This window comes from Brachyistius frenatus, unplaced genomic scaffold (assembly GCF_029030835.1).
Source record: "Brachyistius frenatus isolate BFR_SWC_R1_liver_20210118 unplaced genomic scaffold, ASM2903083v1 Contig_81, whole genome shotgun sequence".
NCBI classification, from domain to species: domain Eukaryota; kingdom Metazoa; phylum Chordata; class Actinopteri; family Embiotocidae; genus Brachyistius; species Brachyistius frenatus.
Window position 1 is genome coordinate 795,382 of NW_027210680.1, and position 23,967 is coordinate 819,348.

Here is a 23,967-nt window from a genome sequence, read left to right on the forward strand (position 1 = left end):
AAAATGTCATGCAAATAAGCAAATTGATGGAAAGGAGGCCCACCATTTTTTTTTTTTTTTTTTAAAGTTGAAAACACCTGCATTTAATGTTTTAATCCCAAAGTAGGTTTCACTAAATGTATTCTGACAATTATTCAAATCAGAACTACGTCAGTTTTACTTGAAAAGATTTGCCTACATTAAAAAAAATAAATAAAATAAAAAAAAAAAATAAAAAATGAACATCGACTAGAATATTTAATGTATTTAGAATACATTTTTTTTTCTATTTTATTGTTTTATTTATTTTAGAGGACACATGTTTAGGGAGGGCTCTATTCTCCTGTCTGCCTCCAAGGGAAGCGAAGGGAGAGCAGAGCGGCTTCACTGGCTGTACTGCAGGAATCCGGAAATGATGGAAATGTTTGAGACGCAACCACCGTCAGTAAACTAACCGCCACTGAGAGTCAAAAGCGTCGCGAGGATTATTGTTGATAGTCTTAGTACGTCAACAACATCTGGACAAAGTTGGACTGGGGCACCGCGGCCAAATAAAGTTACGGAAAAAGTTTTTAGACACGAAGTTGTTCTTTCACCCAGTTTTCCTTTTTTTTTTTTTTTTTTTTTTAACTTACATTTCTTCTTCCTAACGTCTCGGGGAAATAGTTGGAGGAAGGAAGGATGGGAATAAGTCAGATTTGAAGCGAGGGAGTTGACATGTTTGAAAGGTAAGTTAAGATTTATAAACATTACGTCTGCTTCAGCTGGAAACAACACTTGGTAAGAAGTCCTCGTTTTTTTGTTTTTTTTTTTTTGTTTTTTTTTGATAAAGAAAAGTGAGTGTGTGGACAAGCAGGCAAGCGTGTAGAGTCTTTCAGAAAGTTTATGTAAAAAAAAAAGAAAAAAGAAAAAAAAAAAAACCGAGGGAAGGGAAATTTCCACTAACTTTTTTTTTTACTTGGAGCTCGACGTCACTTTCTCGGTGTGTTTGAATAAGCAGACGACTTTCTCAAGTTGAGCAAAAAGACCTGCACGGTGTTGCTTTGTGTCTCCAAGCCTGTGCTGACGATGAGACGTTGGTTTTCACAGCACTGAAGGCTGAGGAAAGGGAGGAACTTCTTCTGCTGCGTGTTTTCCCCCCAAAAAGACGCCTGTCTCATGTCCAAGGAGACTGTCCTTCCCCCGGATGGGCCGGCAGGGCCAGGAAAGGGCCCTGGGCAACAAGAGACAAGTCCCCTGCTGTCAGCCTCCTCGCACGGTAAGGGAACGCAGGACAGGTCATAAATCAATTTGCATTTGATAGACAAAAGTTCAATTTGGGGGGTCCCAAAGTCATTGGAGAGCTTCTTTTTTTTTTTTTGGGGGGGGGGGGGGTTTGAGAGGGTCTCAGAGGGCCTTTCCTTTAGTGGTAGCGAGTAGAAAGTATAAAACCTCATTGCATCTGTCATCCAGATTCTTGTAGTCCACAAGCCCAAAAAAAAAAAAAAAAAAAAAGTCTCTGTTTAAGCACTCCTAACATTTAAGACATCCCTTCTATATGCTGCGTGGCTCACGTGTACATGAAGTCCTCTCCCGTGAATGTTTATGGGTTGTCATTTAAAAAAAATATATATATATATATATTTTTTTGCCTTCGTGCTGCCAGTGCCCAAGCAATGAAAGGGAGCTGTGACATGTAACCAAGTGACATGTTCCGTCACGAAGTTATTGAAGTTGCAATGTCGGAACATGAGAGGAACCGGTCTGAAGAGCAAACATAGACGATGAGTCAGTGAATGCATTAACAGATTACTGGTGCACCACATCAGCATTCATCAGTCTGCTTGGGACAATCTCGGCCTTGTCTTTTTTTAAAAAAATTACATTCATGCGGCTTTTTAGTGTACATCGGTATCTGTTCGCCAGCGTTAAGCCTTGATAATGTTTGTGCTTTTTTTCCTCAATAAAGTCTGAAGAAACGCCCTGGTGACTATTAACAGAAACCACAGCCAATTATAGTTTTTAATTAACTTTCTAGTTGCCCCTAAGATTATCACATGTAAAATAAGCTTACTCCCACACCCCCTTTTCATTTTTCTTCAAACAAGCAATGAACCGTTAACCATCCTATTTATACCAAGCATCATTATGGCACTGTCAAAAAATAGTAAAGTAGGACAAAGTAAGCAATCACCGAGGCTGCTGGATTGTGAATGGATTTTCGCTGGACCTTCAAAGGCACTTGCTGTTAAGACTAGATTTCCCCTCTCAGGGGACTGTGGATGTACTGAGAATAGACCAATTTATTTCTAACTGTGATCACTAAATACTGCGATGCATCACACAGTACTGCTGCTAACGCAACTGCTGCTGCCATACATCAGCTCCAAAGCTGAGATATGTTGCCATGTCTGTCTACAGCTTCTGGCCTGCACTCGTGTGCTCCGCTCAACCATCCATCACTGCTTACAAACAGAGGGTGTTGTAGCTTTGAGGCACAGCTTTGGTAAACGTGATTGTTAGGTTTGCTGAATCATTCTTCACCATTTTTTTTTTTTTTCTTTAGGAGCACGGCAATATTGGCTTAAACTCCACTGCAAAAAAACTTTCAGGCTTTGAGAAAAAAAAAAAACTGCGGTCTATGAGCAGGCGTCTGGCACCAAAACCAGTGAATAGAGGAAGGTTTATTTACCGAACAAAGCGGCAGTGTGCGATGAGTGAAGTCTCGGTGAGTCTGGAGGGTCAAGAAACCGGGCTGAAAGAGATGAGTGAAACTGTCTCGTGTCTTTGCGCAGCTATCAGATCCAGAGAGTTTTCGCCCGCATGCTTTTTCCAATTTAGATGAATGCAGCCTTTATGGCAGGAAAAGAAGCTTGGCAGGTCTAGCACAAGGAGAGAAAATGAGATCCAGAGCTTTGGCAGGGCCTTCACCTGAACCGCCCCACCATGTTGTGCAGTTTGCCAGTGGCCTGTTTTTTTTTTTTTTTTTCTGGCAAAAATAGGAAGAGCAGCCTCTGCACCTCCTGGCTCGTCCGGCTGTCCCTGATATTTTGTCCGCCGTGGCTAACCTGACAGTAAAAGTTTACATCCGTTTTTGGACGAATGGCTGTGTTCATTTAGAACAGTTGAGGCTGTGATGGGACAACATTTAACTCGCTCCAGAGCACAACATTTTGTGGCTTAACTTTTGCGGGTTGTTCCTCGTCAACCGTGTCTAACATTACATTCTTGTGCCCCCAGATGCTTGTGACAGTGACTCGTCGGGAAGAACATCGCCTCCCAGGAAACCGGCCGCTGAAGGACGAAGTCACGTGACGGAGGAGAAGCCGAATTACTGCGAGCCCGTAAGAAGTAAGTTTTAACGATCTGGGAAAGCTGTGGGCGGACAGCAGGACATCTCGGTGTTGTTTATCATTAAAAAAAAACACCAAAAAAAACCAAAACAATGAGCTGTTTAATTGCAGCGAGTGAAAGCGATTAACACATTTTGCCCGGACGGTCGGATGGTTAAGCTCAACTGCAGTAAGTGCTTAACGATGTTTTATTTAACATGGAAACGGCTATAATTTCGCCCGTTTCTATGAACACGCTCCACCTGTCAAGGATAGTTGTTGTTATGACAGTTGCAGAGTGTACACGCATGAGGCAGGGTCAGTTGGCCAATGAAAATATTAGCTCCAGTGTTTCCAATTAAAGTAATATCAAGATAGCACCGAGGTCTCCTGGCAGGTGAGTGGGAACATGCGTGCGCTCTTATTCTGACATAATGACCACGGCTTGGCTTATTTTTCCATTTTAACTTCTTCCAAGCCCTCAGCCCTGTGTTTTGGAAGTGGGGAAATCCTGTTTGTGGTTCTGGCATTGGCTGATTGAATCTTAGCCACAATGTTTGAACCCGGCACCAAACATTTACCTTTTGGAGCAGAATTGTGCCAGCTGCTCGAGGCGTTTTTCTGTTGAACAGCGTCTTCGGTTAAATCGAGCTCGCAGTCACATTCAGAACATTGCGGTGGTGTATTGTTCCTCCTCATTTTCTATCCAACTAGCAGCATGCGTTTTAGATTATACAGTGATGCTCGGCTTTTTTTCTGGATGTTCATAATCTGTTGGGTTTTTTTTTTGACTTGGGGAACTTTGTAAACCTCTATTGTAACTCTGAACTAATCACATAGTTTTATGCAAATGTCGTGCACAGCAAGGTTTTAGGAAACATTTTTTTGTCGTGGAACTGCTTAAGTTATTATTAGCACGTCTAATTAAACCTGTATCCACTTTTGTTCAGTGATTTCACTTGATACTGAGAGATGGATTGCAGGTCACATAATGAAACTGGCTAAAAGCATTGTGTATGTGTTTCATTGTTCCGAGGGAGTGAGATGTGTCAACATAGGCTAATAGCTGCTGATTGCTTCCATCCATGTAAGTGCCGAGCAATAATAAGGTTTGGGTTTTCATTTGACACAGTTTTTGACAACAGTCCTTTTGTTTCTAGGGCTGTTAACTTTTTCAGGGCACCTTTCCCTGCCTTTTTTTTTTTGTTTTTTTGGTATTAAGCTTAATGACTTGTTTACTGAAGTAGCATGGAAAAGAGAAAGAAAAAGGGGGGGAAAAAAAAAAAAAAAAGATTTTCTGTCAAGAGGTCTTTCTAGCTTGTCAGGTGTGTGGAGTGTTTCACTTCGGGAGGGAGGCATGCTTTTGTTTTATCACAGCAGATAAGCCCCTGTGACAACAGTTTTGCGTTGTAATTGATGTCGCTCCCCCCAACATCCACACACAGGCTCTCTCTCTTTGTGCTACACGCACACGCACACACACACACACACACACACACACACACACACACACACACAAAAGTAAGGAAATTTTAGAGCAGGGAAGAGATCCTATGTCTTCTGAGAGAACATGAACATGAAACAGTCATGTCAAATAAAGGCAAAACCCCAAGTTGCTGCTATTATAGTCTTTGTGAAAGTTTTATGCACCTGTGTCTGTTTGTGGTTAAATCAGAGTTGGAAATTCATATATGGGGCGACTTAACCTATTTATGTCATAGACCCTCTCACTCTTACTGTGGTTTTGTTTTGTTGAGGGGACCAATCTGCTCTCCGGCAGGGGTAATTGAGAGCCCTCTTCACCACAGAAACAGGAAATCAATAAGAAATCATCTGCCGGCCTACATCCCAGGCCCCACTGTTTTGTTTTTTTTCTTCCCCCCCCAGCTGTCCAATTTAAAGCTTGTGGACGGCAACTTTTCAGAACAAGAGGAAGCCCATTGTAATGTTGTAATAACAGCACAGATCCTATATCAGTAATGATAACATTACTTTGACAAGTTGTCTATTTAATCAGTGGGCCCCCTTAAAACAGGAACATAAACATGGCTGTGGTTCTGCAATAACTTAAATGAACTTCATGAAAAACAGAACGCATTCAGAGGAAAGTATAATAAACACTGTGTTGACACACAGCTGCAAAAAATTATCATAAGCTGTGACTCCAAAGCTGGATTTATGAAATTTGAGTATTAAAATTTGCATGGATAAAACAAGATGAAGTCAGATTTTTCACAAGATTGTCAAGCACTGTGGCTTGTTAGACCAAAAAAAAAAAAAAGTACAATTCTGCCCTTCCTGTAAGGCCTTTGTCAGTAGTGCACAGTTCCTCTGAGGCTCTGCCATCCTGGTAGAGGAGGGAGAATCTTGTGGGGGAGACAGACATTCCTCAAGAGACCGTTCTGGGTTTTCAAGCAGCTGATATCTCCTGCAAACAGGGCCTTGCCTCTCCAGCCCCTGCCTTGAAATAAATTGCTACCACCCAGCACCACTTTTAGGAGTTTAATAATCACATTATTCACCAGACTGTCAAATACTTTTTCTATGCTTTTGTGGTTGATAAAGATGACCTTACTTGCTTCTGAAGAACAGGTCTGTTTTTTTTTTTTTTTTTTTTTTATCTCAGGGAAATTCTGTCGTGAGAAAAGAAGGTCAAATAACATGACTCTCTTTCGTTTTTTTTTTTTTTTTTTAAAGAAAGACATTAGTCTGGCCTTTGTGTGAATCTCTGATTTGGCTCTTTGGTGGCACACCTTCAAGGTTATTACTTGTGTGCACAATTGACCTTTTGGAAGTGAATTTTGTGACCCCTAATAAATGCGGTAAAGGGATTGTTTAATGGGATAGTTGTCACATACTTTCACCTGTCTGGGCAGAAAAGATTCAACAATCTAGATTTATATACAACACTATAAAGTTTTGGTTACCAGGCTGTTATTGGAGTTAGACAAAGATAAAACACAGGGCAAGTGCTTCTTCATCATCATTTTCATCATCAGCACTGAAACATGTTTTCGCTGCCTAGGTATTGAATCAACATGCTCATGCTACGCCCTTTGTGTCTTCCAAAAGTGCCTGAAGTACTTAAAGACTTTTTAACCTTATGTCAGTTTCCTTTTCCCAGAATGTTTTTTCAGCGTTAGAATCTGCATGATGATTGTTGTTATGCAAGATTAATATCTTTATTGTAATCCTCAGAGCCCTGTCTCTGTAGAAATAATGTGTCTAAAGCATAGACCTATTATAAACTGAGCTGTAATTTTCAAGTGATTACTTACCAGTGGGTCATGGAATCAAAAACTGCATAAATAGGGTGAAATGCTAGTGTAGGGGTTGATTAAAATGGCCATTGTAATTCTACCTCTGTTGTAATTATTTTCTCATTGTCTTGGTGCAGATAGATTTCATATGGGAAATTTCAAATGTGGTAATTAGCATATTTTACCCAAAGTGCCCGAGACTATTCACTGTTAATTTTTTTTTTTTTGAAGATATTCCAAATACTTGAGCCAAATGATTAGATATGCATACCTCAATTCATGGACTGCAGTCTTTTAAGTGCACATAAGATACAAGGCAATATACGGATTTTGATTGTGGAGAAAGAGTGTATCCCCCCCCCCCCCCGTATTAAAAAGAGAATTTGGATCTTCAGAGAAATCTTTCATTCGTTTTAACACCAACTGACCTCTTTGTTTAAATAGCTCTTGTGCAGCACATATGTGCAACGGTGGAGGAAATTCTTAGATCTTTTACTTTAATGAAAGAAGCTATACCACATTAAAAATACTCAACTGTCCCAAAAAGAAAAGTACATAAAATCAACCAAATGAGTTGCATTTACATCGATGCAGCAATTTAATATTGTAGTTACTGATGGTGTGCAGCGTTTAACTATTTTGTATATTGTTGGCTTACAATTCACTGTATTTTGTGTGTTTTATGTGTGTTTTTTTTTTAATGCAAAGCTGTAATGATGCCATCACATTTTTTTTTTTTGAATGTTAATTCAGTTGGAATAGATAATACGGTTTAGTAGAAGTATCTCAAACTGTTCAAAAGTGCAATTACTTGAATACTTTCCATCACTGCACATCTGCCAGGTAAAACTGTGGCTTACGTAGTATTATAAACTTATGTAGCGTTATAATGCAAGATGAAGAAGACGGGCTTCTTCATCTTGCCTGCCTTATATGTCCTGCATGTTTAGTACAGCACAGCACAGGTCAGCTAGAGGAGTGCTTGGCTCATGTTTACCACCTCCCTAACCAGTGCCACATATGATGGTGTCAGTGCCTTTCACAAGCCGCTCGCCAAAAGGGGAGATAGAAAAAAATAAAAATAAATAAAAAATCAGCTAGTTCAAATGAGAGCAGTGCGGGGGGGGGGGATTACTTGGCCTCTAACAGGGTTTTGGCTCCAACATTAAGGTTAAAACCCTTTTCTATTACCGAGATCTCTGCCGATGTTGCCCCCGCTAGCCCTGAACCCCTCGAGCTTCCAACTCCGTGCCCCCTCGTGTTTGCAGGTTCAGCGCCTCTCTGCTAGGTCATTCTGTCAGGCCCCCTGATCAGTGGAGGGTGACCGGGGGACCAGGAGCTGGCTCCCGTCCAGACGCGCAGACAGCCACAGCTGACACAACCACCACCAACACCCCCCCCCCCCCCACACACACACACACACACACACACACCCCCCACGCCCTGCTTTCAGGCTAGAGCTAAAATCGATACAGGCGTCTCTGTGTTTTAAAAGCCACTCAGAGGCAGACGAGCACCTCTGTCCCAAAGGCTGATCTCTCAGCTTAAGGCCTTGATTGGCATCCCGAAGATGCGAGGCGCTGACCCACAGCTGTCCCATTAGCGGAGGGTTAATGCTGAGATTGATACCGAGCAAATAAAGGAACTAGGTGTGGGGGTATTTTGATAGACTGTCTATCCCCTCTTTGACCCACAGACAGACCTCGGCTGTATTTTGGCTCTTAGGGAGTGGTAACTTTACTGCCAAATCCTCATCTCTGACTTCAGTATCGGCCGTGTGAGTGGGCCTTCCGTAGGAGCACACCGAGCTTATTTGGCGCGTGGAGTTGTTTCTGCGTCTGCTGTTTTGCATGCGTGTGCCTTTCATATATGTCTACAAGTACGGGCGTGCGCATGTGCATGTCTGCGCGCCTGCCGTTGATTTTCAAACGAGTGAGCTTCCTGTGGAACTTCTACTTCAGCGAGGAGATTTTGAAGCCGGTGGAATATTTGAGTCATCGATGTAACTGAAACTGAAAATACCCCGATCCCCCCCCCCCTCCCTCCCCCCGTTCACTCCGGCTCTGTTGCTCCGTTTTTGTTTTGAGTCGTCAGCGAGGAGAGGGTGGAGCACGTTTTTGGAGTATGAAGCCTGGCAGCTCCCTCAGGCCTGCTCTGAGTCACGTCATAATTGATCTTTCGAGAAATTGCGGTAGCTAGCCGTGTAAAGTCTAAATCCGTGCAAGATGTGCAGCTTTTTAAAGATACTGCAGTCGTGCATTCGGCTGTCTTCATACCCCACTCTTTCTCCCCTCTTGGATGGCACGAAACAGATGAAGGAGAATGAAAGGCATTTGACAAAGCTTAATGCAGAAACGGGCTCGTACAAATTCATCTCGGAAATGAGGAGAGGTAGAGGAAAAAGGCACCATTTAGTGTCTTCCACGGCAGTCAGGTTGCACGGCTTTGAACACTTCTTGCTCCTTCCGTTCTGCTGCGTTAGTGGCACTCAAATTAGCACCATGACAAATTCCACACAACAGTGCAGACCGGAGACTTCTGTGGCCGGAGCGTGGGGGGTGGGGGTGGGGGTGGGGGCTGAGTGGGAATGACTTCCCTCTCAACATGATTCATGTAAGAGAAAATGGCATCTCATTGGAGGTTTCAATGATTTAGATAGCAGTCAAACATATTAATCTGGGAAAATGTTCCATTTTGAAATCAAAGAATAATTGATGACACCCCAACCCTGCACCCCTCCATCCCCACCCCCTGCACACACACCTTACCGCTGAGTGCGCTGAGAGAGTATCATGTCGTCACATCAAGCTCTCGTCTTTCAAGATGCCTTCGCTGCTGTAAAATGTAATTAAGCAGAACAAGGTCCGAGGGGGTTATTTTTTCCACTCAAATCAGCAGCAAAATTTGAAATTGGTAAATCTCCGACATCCTGCTTCCCTTTTTTTGTGAGGTAGAGGCAGCGGCGGTGGTGATGGTGGTGGTGGGGGGAGGGGGGGTGAGAGAGGTGGGTTTGAAATATTATTAAGCAATGTCTTCACGAGTCACTTCCCGTTTAGTAGGTTGGAGGAGTCAAATTTGAATGACTGTCGCAGAGAATTAAAACAAGGTGGGGGAAAAAAAAAAAAAAAAAAGCGTGCGACCTCTGAAAACCAGCTGAGCAACAGCAACCGACTGTCCTGGAACGGGACAGAAAAACAGACAAGACTGTGATGTTTCATGTTTAAATGATATGCTATGCAATATGATCAGCCTTGACAGGTGAAGACAGTTAATATAGTTCTGTTGCACACACACACACACACACACACACACACACACACACACACACACACACACACACACACACACACACACACACACACACACACACACACACACACACACAGAGGGCTTGTCACTTTTGCTGATGAGGATCCAATATCAGAGCAGGTAATTTAGCTTTCCCTCACCGGTCATCATCACCATTTCATCTTGGATAAATACCAAACAGTGTGTGCCTCTGTATGAACTGACAGGACCAGGATTGCGGTGTGATGCGCAGAGTCACATTCTTTTTTCACATCTGTTGGAACAAGTGACGTTTCGGTTAGCTTTTGTCAGGTCGCCGTCCGCTCCGTGTAAACGCCCAAGACAGGACCGCCGTCTTTTCACGGCACCCACGTCGTCACACTACGGGGGTCTAATTTTCCGAATCAAACGCTACTTCTTGATTGCCAGTTGACGTTGACACGGCTCTCCTTCTACACCACCGATATCTGCCAAACATGGATACTAATTGCGTGGTCATTGTTTATTTTGTTGTTGTTGTTATGGGACACTTGAATGCTGATCACTTGTCTGTTTCTTTCCACCTCGTCCTTCTAGACAATAAAGAAAGTCCTTGTCCCGGAGTTTAGAAGGTCAAACGGTAAACGAGGCTTTGATATGCCCAAGGAAAATTTCAATCAGAGCCCTTTTGTAATAACATTCATTGTACTATTTTCCTCTCTCTGTGTGTCCCTCTCACTCTCTCTGCAGTATAATTCCCCTGGTTTTGCGTCTATAAATATGGACAGGGAAGATGTATAATTTCTAATGAGAAAATATATCCCTTTGGATTGAAAGGCAGGGGCTGTTCCACAGACTGCTGTTTGTTAGGAGGAGAGATGATACCTCAGGCTGTTTTGGCAGAGAGGAGGAGGAGGTAGGGTGGGGTGGGGTGGGTGGGGGGGTTTGGTGGTGGTGGTGGTGGTGTAAGAGGAGTCTGGCTAGGTCATTGCACATTTACAAATTAGCATTTCAATCATGCAGGTACACGGCCAGTCGAGCAGAAAATATACATGTTTTTCTAACACGAGGCACCAAAAGATAAACAAAACACCGGCTGTGTTAGTGGAATTAGCATTTCAGAGCTAACTGCCACGGCCTATTCTGCCCGTTTTTTCCGTTTGGAGGCTCATCACAAAAAAATTAAAGGTGCCTCCTCCGCTCACAAATTCCACTCGGTGTTAACTCACAAACTCGTAGCATTGTGTAATGAGGGCGATTAGGAGATGACTACAAGATCTGGGTTGTGGTGTTTATTTGGTGGGAATGATGTGACATTTGAATAACTGTATGCTCTCCATGATGGGCGTTCTAATAAGCCTCGGCAAACACCTTCCGTCTGTCTTCCCCCTGTTTCTCTGTCTCAGGGGCATTAATAATAAAAAGGACTGAGCTTTAGAAACACAGAGCTTGTGTGATTGTTCAATCCGCTCTATGCCTTACCTGCGACTCTCCATGTAGTGGCGTGCAAATGAGAACCACCGCACTGCCCTGTTTGACCTTTGTTATATTTTCATTTTAAAATTTTTGTTTTTACACCTTTGTTTTAGTTGATATTCATATTCCTTATTGGTAGGCCTGCCTGGCTGTGTGTGTGTGTGTGTGTGTGTGTGTGATATCCAGTAGGCCTATATATTATATATTTATATATATCCTGTCTTTTGGGTGCAATTTCCAGTTCCCTCCTGTAGGACCTATTTTCTGTGACAAAAATGGAGGTGTTTATATACTCAGTTTTACATACAGAGCGATCCCCCACGCAGCTCTGGTGCAGCCCCAGCTCTCTCCAGGCACTCCGCCGCTCGGTCCCTGTGTGGCGCAGTCACTGAAGACTCGGTGACAAATGGCAATTATATTTGTGTGTTCTTCATGAATCCATCAAACACTGGCCTTTTAAAAAATGCTCCCCAGATATTTGAGGCTGTCAGCTACTAGTAGCTGGGACCAAATTGGGATGCTGCTTAGACAGTCAAGAACCACTCACCCCCTAGTTTCCCCTGTGATGTGTGTGACAGCGTGTGTAGGGGAATACCATGTTTTATTCAACTACAAATGTACACTCTCAACAGTTGTTGATATGCTAGAAATAGGGCAGTTACAAGTCCAATTTGAAGTGTGTGTGTGCGTGTGTGTGTGTGTGTGTGTCCAGTACTTCCTCCAAAACAAGGTGTTTTAATGCAACCTGTCAGGCTGTGTTCATTCAGTAAGCTTAGGACACCAACCCTTTTCCGCACGCTCGTGGAAACCGCACAACTTGTGTTTTTTTTTAGTTTTTTTTTTTTAACTTTCTGAGATTTGTACATCTCAAATTTTTCATGCTGGTTTGTGTTTCCTGCCGTGTTGTAGGAATAATGTAGTAGCGGTGTTGGTCCGTCAGGATTTATTAACGGGCTCGGCTCATATTTGCATAATTTAGCTTTATGTGGAACCAAACTATATGTTCAAAAACTTCATTACATTATATTACCTTGAAATTATGAAGTCTAATCTTGTGCGAAGTCCACTGTAAATGAAGTGGAATGCACACTTCTAAAATGACTATAATTTAGGTAAGTTCAGTGTGATTAATTTGCATTAAATAATGTATTGCAATCGGCTATTTGAAGTGCATTTCAGGAATAATAGCTTTTTCCATAACCTATTTTATTGTATGCAGGTTTACGGTGAGTACCTACTAATCAAGTGCTGTGTTGGCATTGCATGCACAGTGAAAGTTTTTGATACCCAGGTTACCAGTGCAGCACGATTCTGACGGGACTTACTGATTTCTGCTTTTTCTCATTATCGCTCCATTTGTCGGATGGTGACTGTACAAGTCTGTCATTGCCATCTTTGACAGTATCATCATTATTATGATCAATGATTATGAATATTACCCCATTGTGTCCATTAATCTTGGTCGCCATGTTCATCAGGATAAAAATAAAGACCGCGACTGTGTACAGACTATCCAAGAACCTGCCACTGACGTGCACCACTCCTCAGACTTGAACCACTTGTTAGGGCTTTGCTGTGTGTCAGAAACCAGAGTCACCGCTTATGTACTCTGGTTTTTATGTGGTGGTTTCTTAATAACTATTTATACTTTGGCAAAATTGAAAGCTTGACTTCCTCAAAAAGAAAGGTAATTATGCCTCCCAGTCTACTTTGGCCTTTTTAAGGCCGAACGTTTGTTTGTATTTCAGAGCGGTCTGTTCGCTTAACTTAAACGCGGAAAATAACTGTTATTATGCGAGATGGTATGCGTGATTGATTTGTTAAAGAACTGTCGTCAAAATATGTTGCTACATGTGGGGAATCAATTAAAGTGAAGAAAAGGATATATCAATAATGTCATTTGGAAACATCTGTTGATGTGCTGTAAACCTGACTGGGTGTGTTTTGAGCTTTCTTTATAGTTAGTTTTTGAAGCTTTAAAAAAAAAAATAATACACAAGACTGAATAAAAACATGCAAGGTAAAAACATAACACGTTACGGCTGTCATGGGTAAAACTGTAGAACAGCAACAGATGTAGCCCACTCCGAGCCTCCTTGTTAGCAAGCTTTAGTCCCTCCCCACATTGTCATGGGCAGGCTGCGAGGCTTTTGTCTTTTGGAGAAGAGAATCCATCAACCTGGTCTTAAATCACTGCATAATGAATTCTATCGTGTGCTACCCAGTTGTCTAATTCAAATTGCATGGAATCCTGATCCCTAAAGTCTATATTTGTTTATCGAAGCAGCATGCAGAAGCCTGAATGAGGAGAAGGCAAAACCTAGTGCGTGTATTTAATTGCTTTGTTTTACATCCACATTCACGTCCGGCCTCTCCCAGGGTGATGTGTTGTTAAAAAGTGCAAAGCCCGATTCCCACACTCTCTCCTTCTCTTGTTAACCGTAATTGCACTTGTTGGTGAGCTGACAGAAAGAAAATAGAGATGGAAAGAAATTACCGGCATCATATTAAGCTCCATGTTTGCACCCACTTTGGAAAATGTGTTGATTTTTGGACAGCTGCGTAACACTGAAATACGCCTGTAGCAGAGCTTGTAGCACACAGCTGTTAAATAAGGCAAAGTTCAAGTTCAGTTGTTGTGACGACAACATATATTCAATGCATGTGAAGAAAGTAATGGGGGAAAAAAATGAATAAGTATGGTTCACACAGACAAACTTAAAAAGAGATGAATAATTCACTAAACCTGGCAGCGTGTGCACATGCACAGTGGCTCTGATGTGGAGGGAAGGTAATGCAGGAATAACTCCCAGTAGAGCTGAATGTGCAGGTGTTCCTCTCTGTAAAATGCCACCTCCTTTGCTCACTCACATCCTTCCTCTTCTTTCTTATCAGACAGGTCGCTGTCTCCTGACTTTCTGTGGCTGTCACACATGCACTTAGAAAGACTAGTTGAGGCCATCTCTGAGCTTTCAGAGAAGAGGAGATCATTACTGGTGCAGACAGCAGCCATTTTGTATATGTACACTATCACAGGCTGTCTTTCTCTTTTTACTGTATTAATCTCTCTTTCTCCCACTCGGTCTTAACTCACCGAGGTGCTGCTCCCACAAATGTCTGTCTGCCTACAGCAGTGGCTTCTGTGATCCTGTCACATATAAGGTTTCTATGTCTCTCCGCTTCTCTCTGTCATTCCTGGTTGAAATGTTTGCCATATGATCGATTTTCTCATGTTAGGAAACGGTGGCACGATTTGCTGAGAATGATTTAGTTTAGTCTGGTGTGTCTCCATTACTGCTTTCTGTTTGTAAAAACTGAACATCACAGGCTACAGTGACTTTATATGATATGCGAGTAAAATACAAGATGTGAAGGTGCAGCGAGTGCAGACAAAGTTCTCTTTCAGCTAAAATCAAGTGACTTGATACGGATCCACAACTCTTTTTCTTTTTTATAAAGATAGACACTATTAATAATAAGTTATTAAAGTAACTCGCCACTTCCTTTTTCCATACTTCAGAGTTTGGCTGTGTTTTGTCCTCCACATTAACATGAAAAATAATATTTGCATAATCAAGCAGTCTTCTGTTGTCTTTCAATATTCCGTTTTATTTGATTGTTTTATATTTAAAAAAAAAAAACAACCTTGCAGGTGTTTCAGCTGAACAAATGCAAGATCGATGTAATACTTGTGTAAATGTAATCACCTACCACTCCTTAAATACCGATTTAAGTAATTGTACTGAATCCACACACCCACCTTTTTCTAAACACAAGTAAAAATGTCGTCCTCCTGCTTTGTTTTTCCCGCCAGGTCAACCTCGGTCCGAGTCCGCGTCGAGGCCACTGCGCTCGGAGCCGGCCGAAGGAGACACTGCCAGAGACCAAAATGGCTTTCGCCGTAGCAGCACTGGCGCGCCCGCGCTGAGTAACGGCAACGGAATCCACCCGGGCGCCGGTGGCTCCGGAGCCACGCGGACGTGCTCCTGCGGTGCCAACATCAGCACGAGCGCCGTGGGTGGGTCAGGCCCGGGCGCCGCAGCAGCAGCAGCAGCAGCAGCAGCAGCGACCACGGCGATGACAGAGCAGCCCAGGAAGCAGCCGTCCACGCCGGTGTCACAGAGGATGCAGAGAAAGTTGAGATCCAGCTTGTCGGTCAACAGCGACAGCAGCCGACGCAGCAAAGGCAGTTCCACGGGGTCACAGAAACCTCCTTTACCAGAGGGTGAGTATCCACACGGCGGCTAATACTGACAGTAAGTAAAGGAATGCATAAACTGTTACACACTGATACTCATACTAACTTCTCTAACACTCTGTTGCTGGCATGCTTCTGTCTTTGCATCTCCCCTTCATAAACCGAATGCCTCAAGCTGCAGGATTTAATCACTATAAACTAATTTGTAGTGTGTTCAAATAACAGCTCCTGTTTATCATATTAAATAATATTACAATATACAAGTCTTAAAAAAACACCTCATAAACAACCACTTTGACAAAACACTTTGTCAGTTAAGATTTGATCTTGTCATATGATTTTATCAAGTGTATGCTACTTCTGTCCATTTTATTTTTCTCAAATGAAAAGACCACATGAACGTTGTACAGTTCATAAAATCATAAACTGACAAAAAAAAAATGTTTTAACATTTTGGTCTACTATTATGAACATTTTTATATTGTCCAGTTAAATCATGGAGGGAAATATAAATATGTTGTCTGACCTGGTCAGGATAAGAAGTGAAACCCTTGGCTGAGTAATCTCTAATCTGTAGCTGCACAGTGAAATGAGAACACCATCAAACAAAATGAGGGTATTCTTCAGAGGCGCTCCTGAAATGATACCTCGTCATATATTGATAATAAATTCTTACCTTCTCTCACCTTTTAATGATGCCAGTATAAGACCTCTTATATTTATCGCTCACGTCAAGCAAATGACATCTGATCTCACCCGTGTGGCTTTTATTTTCTTTAACAACAAGTCAGAGAGTCCTTTTGCCATGCGGGGAAGCCGTCACGTTGTCAGGTGCAAGGCTGAGGTGAGTCTAGTAATGAAGGCGGCTGGCCGGTCATTTTCCGTTGGGGAGATAGGTGTGACCGTCTAACAAGGCCTGAGAGCACGGGGTGCCTATTAAAAGTCGTGACCAGCCTTCTTCGGGCCCCTCACGGCCCCTCACACCTCTCTGGGCTCTTTTTGGCTCTCCCTACATCCCGTCACCACCACCACCACCACCCTGGCCCTCATTAACAGGGTCCCGTCTCCTCCCTCCTCCAGCTACTGGACTATGCGTCAGTGCGCGTGTTTGTGGACTTGCGTGTGTTCTTTTATCTTTCAGCAGCCCCGACAATATGACGGTTTAGGCGTTTTTTTTTTTTTTTTTTAAAGTAGACGGACCGTTCCTATTTATTCATCCGATCCCAGGGCTCTGCTGGTTTTGTGTTTTTGATGTGGCCCTTTACTCCAAGGTGAGGGTGGAAACTCGGATGTGTTTGTGTTTTTAAAAGATTCACTACAGTCAGGTTGAGATATAAGTTTACATGAAAGAGAAAAGTGGGCAGTCTGATCATTATTTGATGATGCTTTACTTGAAATATGCATCAGATCGAAATGCACAAGAACTACACAAGAAAGCACCCGCGCATCAACACCTTGTGGGTAAAGGTGGGAAGCATCTGCCAGAGATATTCCAGACACATCGTCTTTCCAACGTCTTAACCGGGAGAGAACAGAAGAGAGAGTACAAAAAAACAACAACAATACAACAACAGCTGCTCAACAAGTCTCATTATTGCTCTTGTGTTGCTTATTTGCAGATGCGAGAGCTCTCAGAATCAATATGTTCGCGCTCAACTATTTATTTCCCCCCGGAAAGCAGCCAAACTGTTGTTTACATGGATTAACATAATCTGTTTGCCTGTGAAATTAGCCTCCTAAACAGACCCCTGAACACAGGAAATAAAAGGCGTAAGCTAGCAGGAGCCAACTCTGGGGATTCTGTTGCTCACTGTGTTTCTTGGCACATGCCGTTGGCACCGTAGCCAATCTGTGATAACACAACAGCTTCTGATGAGTCATTACCGCACTGCTTTTGTTCGGCAGGGTGCGTTGTCTCAACTCTTGTCATCCAGTTTGTGTTTTTGTTAATTGTATGTAATCAGTTAAGGTCTCAAAGCTGCTTTAGCCTCATTTAGTGATTTCGTGCCAAGGCCGTGAGCGCAGACTTAAGCCCATGCCGGCGCTGTAAACCTCGATGTATTTGTGTGTGTGTGTGTGTGTGTGTGTGTGTGTGTGTGTGTGTGTGTGTGTGTGTGTGTGTGTGTGTGTGTGTGTGTGTGTGTGTGTGTGTTGTGTAGGCTCTAGTCCTCTGGCTTTGACTTTTCCCTCAGTCATACATTATAAACAGACTTGTTTTTAAGTGCATGTGGTGGACCTTCACTATCTAGCCCACATCCTCTGCCCTCTTTGCCCGTGTGTGCCTTCAGTGCATTCCCATGGCCACCAAGGCTTTGTGTCTCTCTCTCTCTCTCTCTCTCTCTCTCTCTCTCTCTTTATCTTTGACTGTGGAGCTATCTTGCCCTTTCTCTCCCTCTTTGCCTCTTTTGTGAGTTTGAATGTTTTGCACAGCTTGCTGCTCTGAGGCCCATCCAGCTTGTTTTGTGTCATGCCGCTCCCCTTTTTTTGATGTTAGCTTTCCAGATGTCTCGAACTATTTCCTCAGAGGCGCCGGACGGACGCTGTTTTTGGCCCTGCAAACTCTGGGCTTCATCTCCGCTCGCTGACATTAAACGGGAGCATTGTCAGTGTCTGCTGCTCTGTCTGTCTGTTGCTTGGTTTCACTCCGTTTCTGTCTGCCTTTCTGTCTATCTTCCTCTGTTTTCATGGAGATGTGCCTTGGGTCCGGCTCTCTTGTGTACAGTATACGACCCCCCACCCCCACACCCCTCCCTCCGTCCCCCTCCTCCTTGCTGGCTTCTGTAAGATCCAGACTAATCGCTGGTGTTGAATTATACATCCAAGTGAATAGCTGAGATGGCTGGCCACTGCTTAATGCCTATGTACTGTGTTTGTATCATATTCACAGTCTGCTGTTACGTTCTGAATGCTGGCATGGCCGTACCCCCCCCCCCCATCCCCCTCCCCCGGGTCCTTCAGACTTTGTTAGGTTGAACTTTGAGGGTTTGTGCATGAAGCTGTGGCCGAGCAGTGTTTATTGCTTTCATTCAAGCGCCCAGATGGCACTACAGTGGATGCCAGTACAGAATGTGTGTGTGTGTGTGTGTGTGTGTGTGTGTGTGTGTTATGCCAGAATAAAACAAATGCACAATCTACCCGACAGCGGTTTACTGCATGTCCACCCCACATGTTCAATAGTGAAGGATTTATTCTCATGCATCTTCCATCACTGCAGGTGTTATGGCCCGAGATAAGGATAATAAGATGCATTCAAACTTCAGGCACCCTCGCAGACACACACGTACGCACACGCTCGCTCGTTTCATGTTCTCTTCTCTATCTTGTTTGTATCGCAGTCAGCCAGTGCTTCTGGTCAGCTCTGCAGCCCTCAGCACTGCAAAATTAGGAAAAAAAAAAAAAAAAAAAAAATCCCCTCTACTTTGATTAATCAAACATGAGCATTCAGCGGCCCTCAGCTTGCCTTCCCATTCCGTCCTCCACACTCTCCTCCTTTCGCTTTCCCTCTAACCCAATCAGTAACAGCCCCTTCTGACAGCTCAAGATGAGCTGATGAAAGTTATGCAAATGTACCCTGTTTGTAATGCTATTTTTCTGCATCCATCCACATCATATCTTTTTTAACACTCCAAAGCAGTGGCGCTGCTCTGGCCTTGGTTCAAAAAGGAGAAAGCTGCAAGGAGTGTGTGCCAAGGCGCATTTACAGAAGGATATTTAATGTGGTTTAGGGACTCGCATACAACAGAAGTTCTGGTGTGAAGAAGCCTGATTAAGGACAACATAACATCTTAAATGTGTGTATATCTGCAGGCTACAAGGAATCATCAATCTTTATTTAATCTTACCTTGTGTAACACCCATTTTGGTTTTGCGTGTGTGTCCAAAACGTTTAAAAGTTTGATTTCAAATTAAACTTTTCTCGACTTGGAAAAACTGACTTAAGCTCTTATGAAGTGCCACGTTTACGTTTAGTTTCTGCCAAACTCGGTCTGCGAGACACAATCTCGACTATTTCTTGTGACCGGTTGAGATTGTGTTTTTCACACATCAAAACTGGCTGCATATAAGATTCTCAAATGATAATAAAGTCTTTTTTTTTTTAAAATTAAAATTTATTTTCTCAGATCTCCGAAATCAGGAAGTACAATTTTCAAAAACGCGTATCATAAACGCGAATCAAGTCAAAGTCATGATTTGATTCGCGTATGTCACGCTACCTTCCTGTTCCAACTCCTCTCTGGCTCTCATTGACTGTCACTCGCTGCTGGCTGCTCACGGGGCACATCCTAGAGCTGCTTGAGCTAGAAAGAGCACCTGGTTGTTTTTGACAATAGTTTCAAGAACACCAGGAACTATTTAGGACTGTAGGGTAGCTCTCTGTCTCTGTGTTCTATGTCATTGTTCATTCAAACCAGCATTGTAACATTTTAATGAAGCCTATTACTAATTCATCCATTCAGAATCAGACTTTTGGTGGTTAATGGGCACATTAGTAACTTAAAGGGGACCTCTTGATTGCTGTGAAACAACAGGCTGGAAGTTGCCACCAGCCACATGAAGAGGGCCTATGAGGAGGTTAAATGTTAATCAGAGGTGTGAGCATTGCCAGCAGTAATTCACCTATTTGCCAGGGAGAGACTCCTGCACTTCGCTAATCATCTTTGTTTGATCAACCTAGCAGTTTGCATGATAATGCCACAATTATTTAACAGCCTGTTAATCAAAACTGCGGGAGAGGAATTCATTTCTTTGAATTTTTCTTATTTCCGTCCCCCCCCCCCTCCCCGCTTGGTACGCCATCACGCTTTCGCCACATACTTACTCTGCACTTTGTCGGCCTGCCGTTCATGCATAACTCACTGGCTCACTTTTTACTGCTTTTTCAAAATATTTTGTGAAATTCAAGTAAATTCTAACTTTTAAAGGATGAATTTAAAACAATTTTGTGCTTCATTTGTGTCATTTGGTTCTTTAATTGATTTATTTTATTCACATATTTATGTCACTTCACAACTCGTCACCCTGACTGGTTTGACATAGACCCAGACTGCTGCGTTCACTGCATCTTGGCCTGCCTTTTCTGCGAGTTCCGGACGCTTTGCAACATGGTGGTGGCCCAGGCCTCGTGCGGCGCATGCACATCAGAGGCTTGCTGTTGCTGCTGCGGCACCGATGACCTGGGCGATGACTGCAACTGCCCCTGTGACATGGACTGCGGCATCATGGATGCCTGCTGCGAGTCTTCAGATTGCCTGGAAATCTGTATGGAGTGCTGCGGCATCTGCTTCCCCACATAGGTGGGTGGGTGGGTGGGGTTTGTGTTGGTGTGGACCACGGTGCCTCTGCTGGGCTGAAGTGGACCCTGGATGAAAATATAGAAGGAAACTGCTGCTGCTGTCACTTTCAATTCAGCAACAGACAGCGGAAAAAGTGTGTGTGTGTGTGTGTGTGTGTGTGTGTGTGTGTGTGTGTGTGTGTGTGTGTGTGTGTGTGTGTGTGTGTGTGTGTGTGTGTGTGTGTGTGCGTGCGCGCGCGCGTAGGTCTTATATTTTGCATCTTTTCAGTACGTGTGAAGTAGTACAGTGTGGTTGAATAAAGCATGCTTTGAAAGATGTATTTCGACACTGGGCTGCTCCATGAAAACCAGCTCAGCGCGGGCAAGAAGTAACTCCTGATATATGACCATGTCAGTTAAATCTTCAGTGTAAAGTATTCTATCCATTGAGGAAAAGTATTATCTCACCTAACTTTAAAGTTTTTATTGTTACATCAGGAATGCCGTCTACTTGTATCTCCCTTTGCCTTCATTTAGACAGTTTGGTGACCGATATGCTGCGTACACTCTACAAAATGGTAACGTTTACTCCGTTTTTTGTTTTTTTTCTTCAATACTTGCTCAAAAACTGAGGTTGCAGTCATAGTACTGTACGACACTGTAAAAGGATTCATGTGATGGTTCATACATTCTAAATTACAGCTGTAGTTTTGCGACACAGACTTCCTTTTAGACACATCTACTGTAGAACAGTTGAAACTGTTGAAATATCAGAGGTGAATCAGGACATCACATTATCTGCTCTACTTTCTGACACCAAAGGTAAAGGTGCTGTAGGGACAAGCTTTTGTATTAATGTTTTGAACTTAAATGACCTATTGTTACAGAAAACAACTGCACAGAATTGCTGATAAGTTCACTATTGTTTGCAAAATTGCACTTAAAGCTGGAATTTTAATGAAATTATTTCATTGAGGAATCTCATCTCAAGCTGAAAACACACTGGCACAATTCAGTGAACTCAAGTGTCGTGCTGCAGTTTGTGAAGACATCACACGATAACAATGTTTTCAAGAATGTCCAAAGATTAGCTTCAAATAATGTGTGGACACCCACTGCTTAACCTTGATTTCCCATTTCCCCAAAAGAGACAACATCCATAGCTATGGCTGGCCAGTATATATATATATATGTGTGTCTTTACATTGTGGGGCGTATATGTCGTTGTATTTCTTGAACTCAACAAGTAGTCTCTACTCATTCATTACACAGGTTTGAGACACCTGTTTCAGTCTTTGTTGCACAGTGGCGTTCGGTGCTGGTGTGTGTCGGCATTCACATCTCCTGATTCGTCAGTATTTGAAGCCTTGGGTTTACTGGAAATACAGTGCAGATACTCACATTTCTATCACAGCTCACTGCATACTACTTTGTATTAACATCTACAATGTGCACAGCTTATGTTTCCTCATCTGACGTCAGCCGTCAATGATAAGGCTTTGTCAGCCGCATACGAGTACAAGTCTTTTCTGTGATGCTATGTTACATACATACTGCGGAAGCATGACTTGTTGAACTGCACTCTGTTGGTGAAGGCTGTGATAAGGAATTAAAAAATGGTGACCCTAGTTACCATATAAGCGGCTTTTGAGTATCCAGCCTAGTGATTCACAATAGAAAAAAGGAATCATGAACTGTCATGTTGAAATGGTAAACTAATGCAGGGTAAAGGCAGTTTTCTTCTCCTCCTTTTTTTTTTTTTTTTTCTCTGTCCCTTAATTCTGTGTATCTCAAGATGAGTTTATGGTGAATCACCAGCAGAGTCATTTTCTTGTCCTCCAGATCCGCTTTGATGTTGTTTAAGTGATGCTACTTAATGCTGGCCCTCATTAGCACTGCTTACTAAATGGTAACAAAAAAATGTCCCTTCCTAACGGCATCAAAGATAATGCGCTGTCATGTACAGCTCGTCTTAATGGGGCACCGTTATGCGTATAAGAAGGTTGGATAGGCACCTCTTCAGCAGATAACGTGCGGAAAGTGAACCTCATTTTCATGTTTATGATTAACGCAAACCACAAGTTTGTTACAGGCTACAGTGTCAAGAAAACACTACATAGATAATGTGAAGAATTTATCTAAAAGAAAAAGTAGATAGTTGTGTGCTTACACCATACTGTTGTGCTTTTGTTTATTCTGTGCCTTAAACATCATTTTCATCTTGATACGTCTTTGCTTGAAATGGAGTGTACAGCTCTTTTTCTTAGTTTTGCAGATTATCTTGAATCTTAACGAGAACAGTTTCAAAGAATAAAACATTACCAAAAGTGATGATTGTGTTACGGTATTTTTTTTTTTTTTAACCAATACTTTTTGATGTTCATCATTTCTTCAACATGTTACAGTTGTGCAATATGTGGACAAACGGGCACCTCGTCTCTTCAAATGTGGAGTCTTGCACAAGTTGTGTTTTGACATGCATGTTATAACATTTTGTATTGATTATTATTTCCGTATTATGTTGACTGATCATCTTATTGATTTTACATATGTATATCACATACAGCAGCAACAACTGGTTGGTAATAACATTTTCAAAGATTGACATACATTTGATCGGCTACTCTGAATCTTTTTTTTTTTTTTTTTTTGCCAATGTGCCAAATATTTTGCTAATTTCCTGAGCAGCAGCAGAACCAAAGTGTGAGTTCGATGATGGCCACTTCTGTAACTTCTCTCCTCTGCCCTTTCGCATCTCTGTGTTGCACAGTCCTCCTCTTCGACTCCCGTCTTTATTAGAGAGGGTGCTAAGCTGGGAACAGCACCGGCAATAACACGGGAACATGGCCAGCAACACACAGCGAGGTCGTCGGGGAGCAGGGACCCCCTGCTGGCTGGAACAGCAGTCTGACCTTCAGCCAACACCACCCCCTGTTAACCCCTCAATTAACCTCCACGTCAGCCCCTCTGCTGGAAGAGCAGGAGAGACTTCCCTTTGCATTCTATCTTTATTTCCTTTTGTCATGTTTCTGCCTGGATACACCCTGCCCCCAGGAAATTACCATCTGATTTCGCTAATGCGTTGGGGAACATATCGCTGTCCAGGAAGTCTGTAATCACGCAAGAGTTGTACTTTTTCTTTCTTTTTTATTCCGTCTTTCTACAGAGGAGGCGGGTGGCTTCAAATTCTAAAAACTCCAGGTT

General features: G+C 42.8%; 1 protein-coding gene and 1 long non-coding RNA gene across 2 annotated transcripts; both read left to right on the forward strand.

Moving 5' to 3' along the window:
• Positions 1 to 431: 431 nt before the first annotated feature.
• mdfic (MyoD family inhibitor domain containing) lies at positions 432 to 20,785 on the forward strand. Its single transcript, XM_069709259.1, has 5 exons — positions 432 to 707; positions 1,069 to 1,237; positions 3,199 to 3,309; positions 15,108 to 15,518; positions 20,535 to 20,785. The coding sequence occupies exons 2-5, from the start codon at positions 1,138 to 1,140 to the stop codon at positions 20,783 to 20,785; spliced, it is 873 nt and encodes a 290-aa protein (XP_069565360.1). The 5' UTR covers positions 432 to 707; positions 1,069 to 1,137.
• A 33-nt stretch (positions 20,786 to 20,818) lies between these two features.
• On the forward strand, positions 20,819 to 23,094 carry LOC138627127 (uncharacterized). Its single transcript, XR_011311363.1, has 2 exons — positions 20,819 to 20,966; positions 21,029 to 23,094. It is a non-coding gene; the product is annotated as an uncharacterized lncRNA (long non-coding RNA).
• The last annotated feature ends 873 nt before the right edge of the window (positions 23,095 to 23,967 follow it).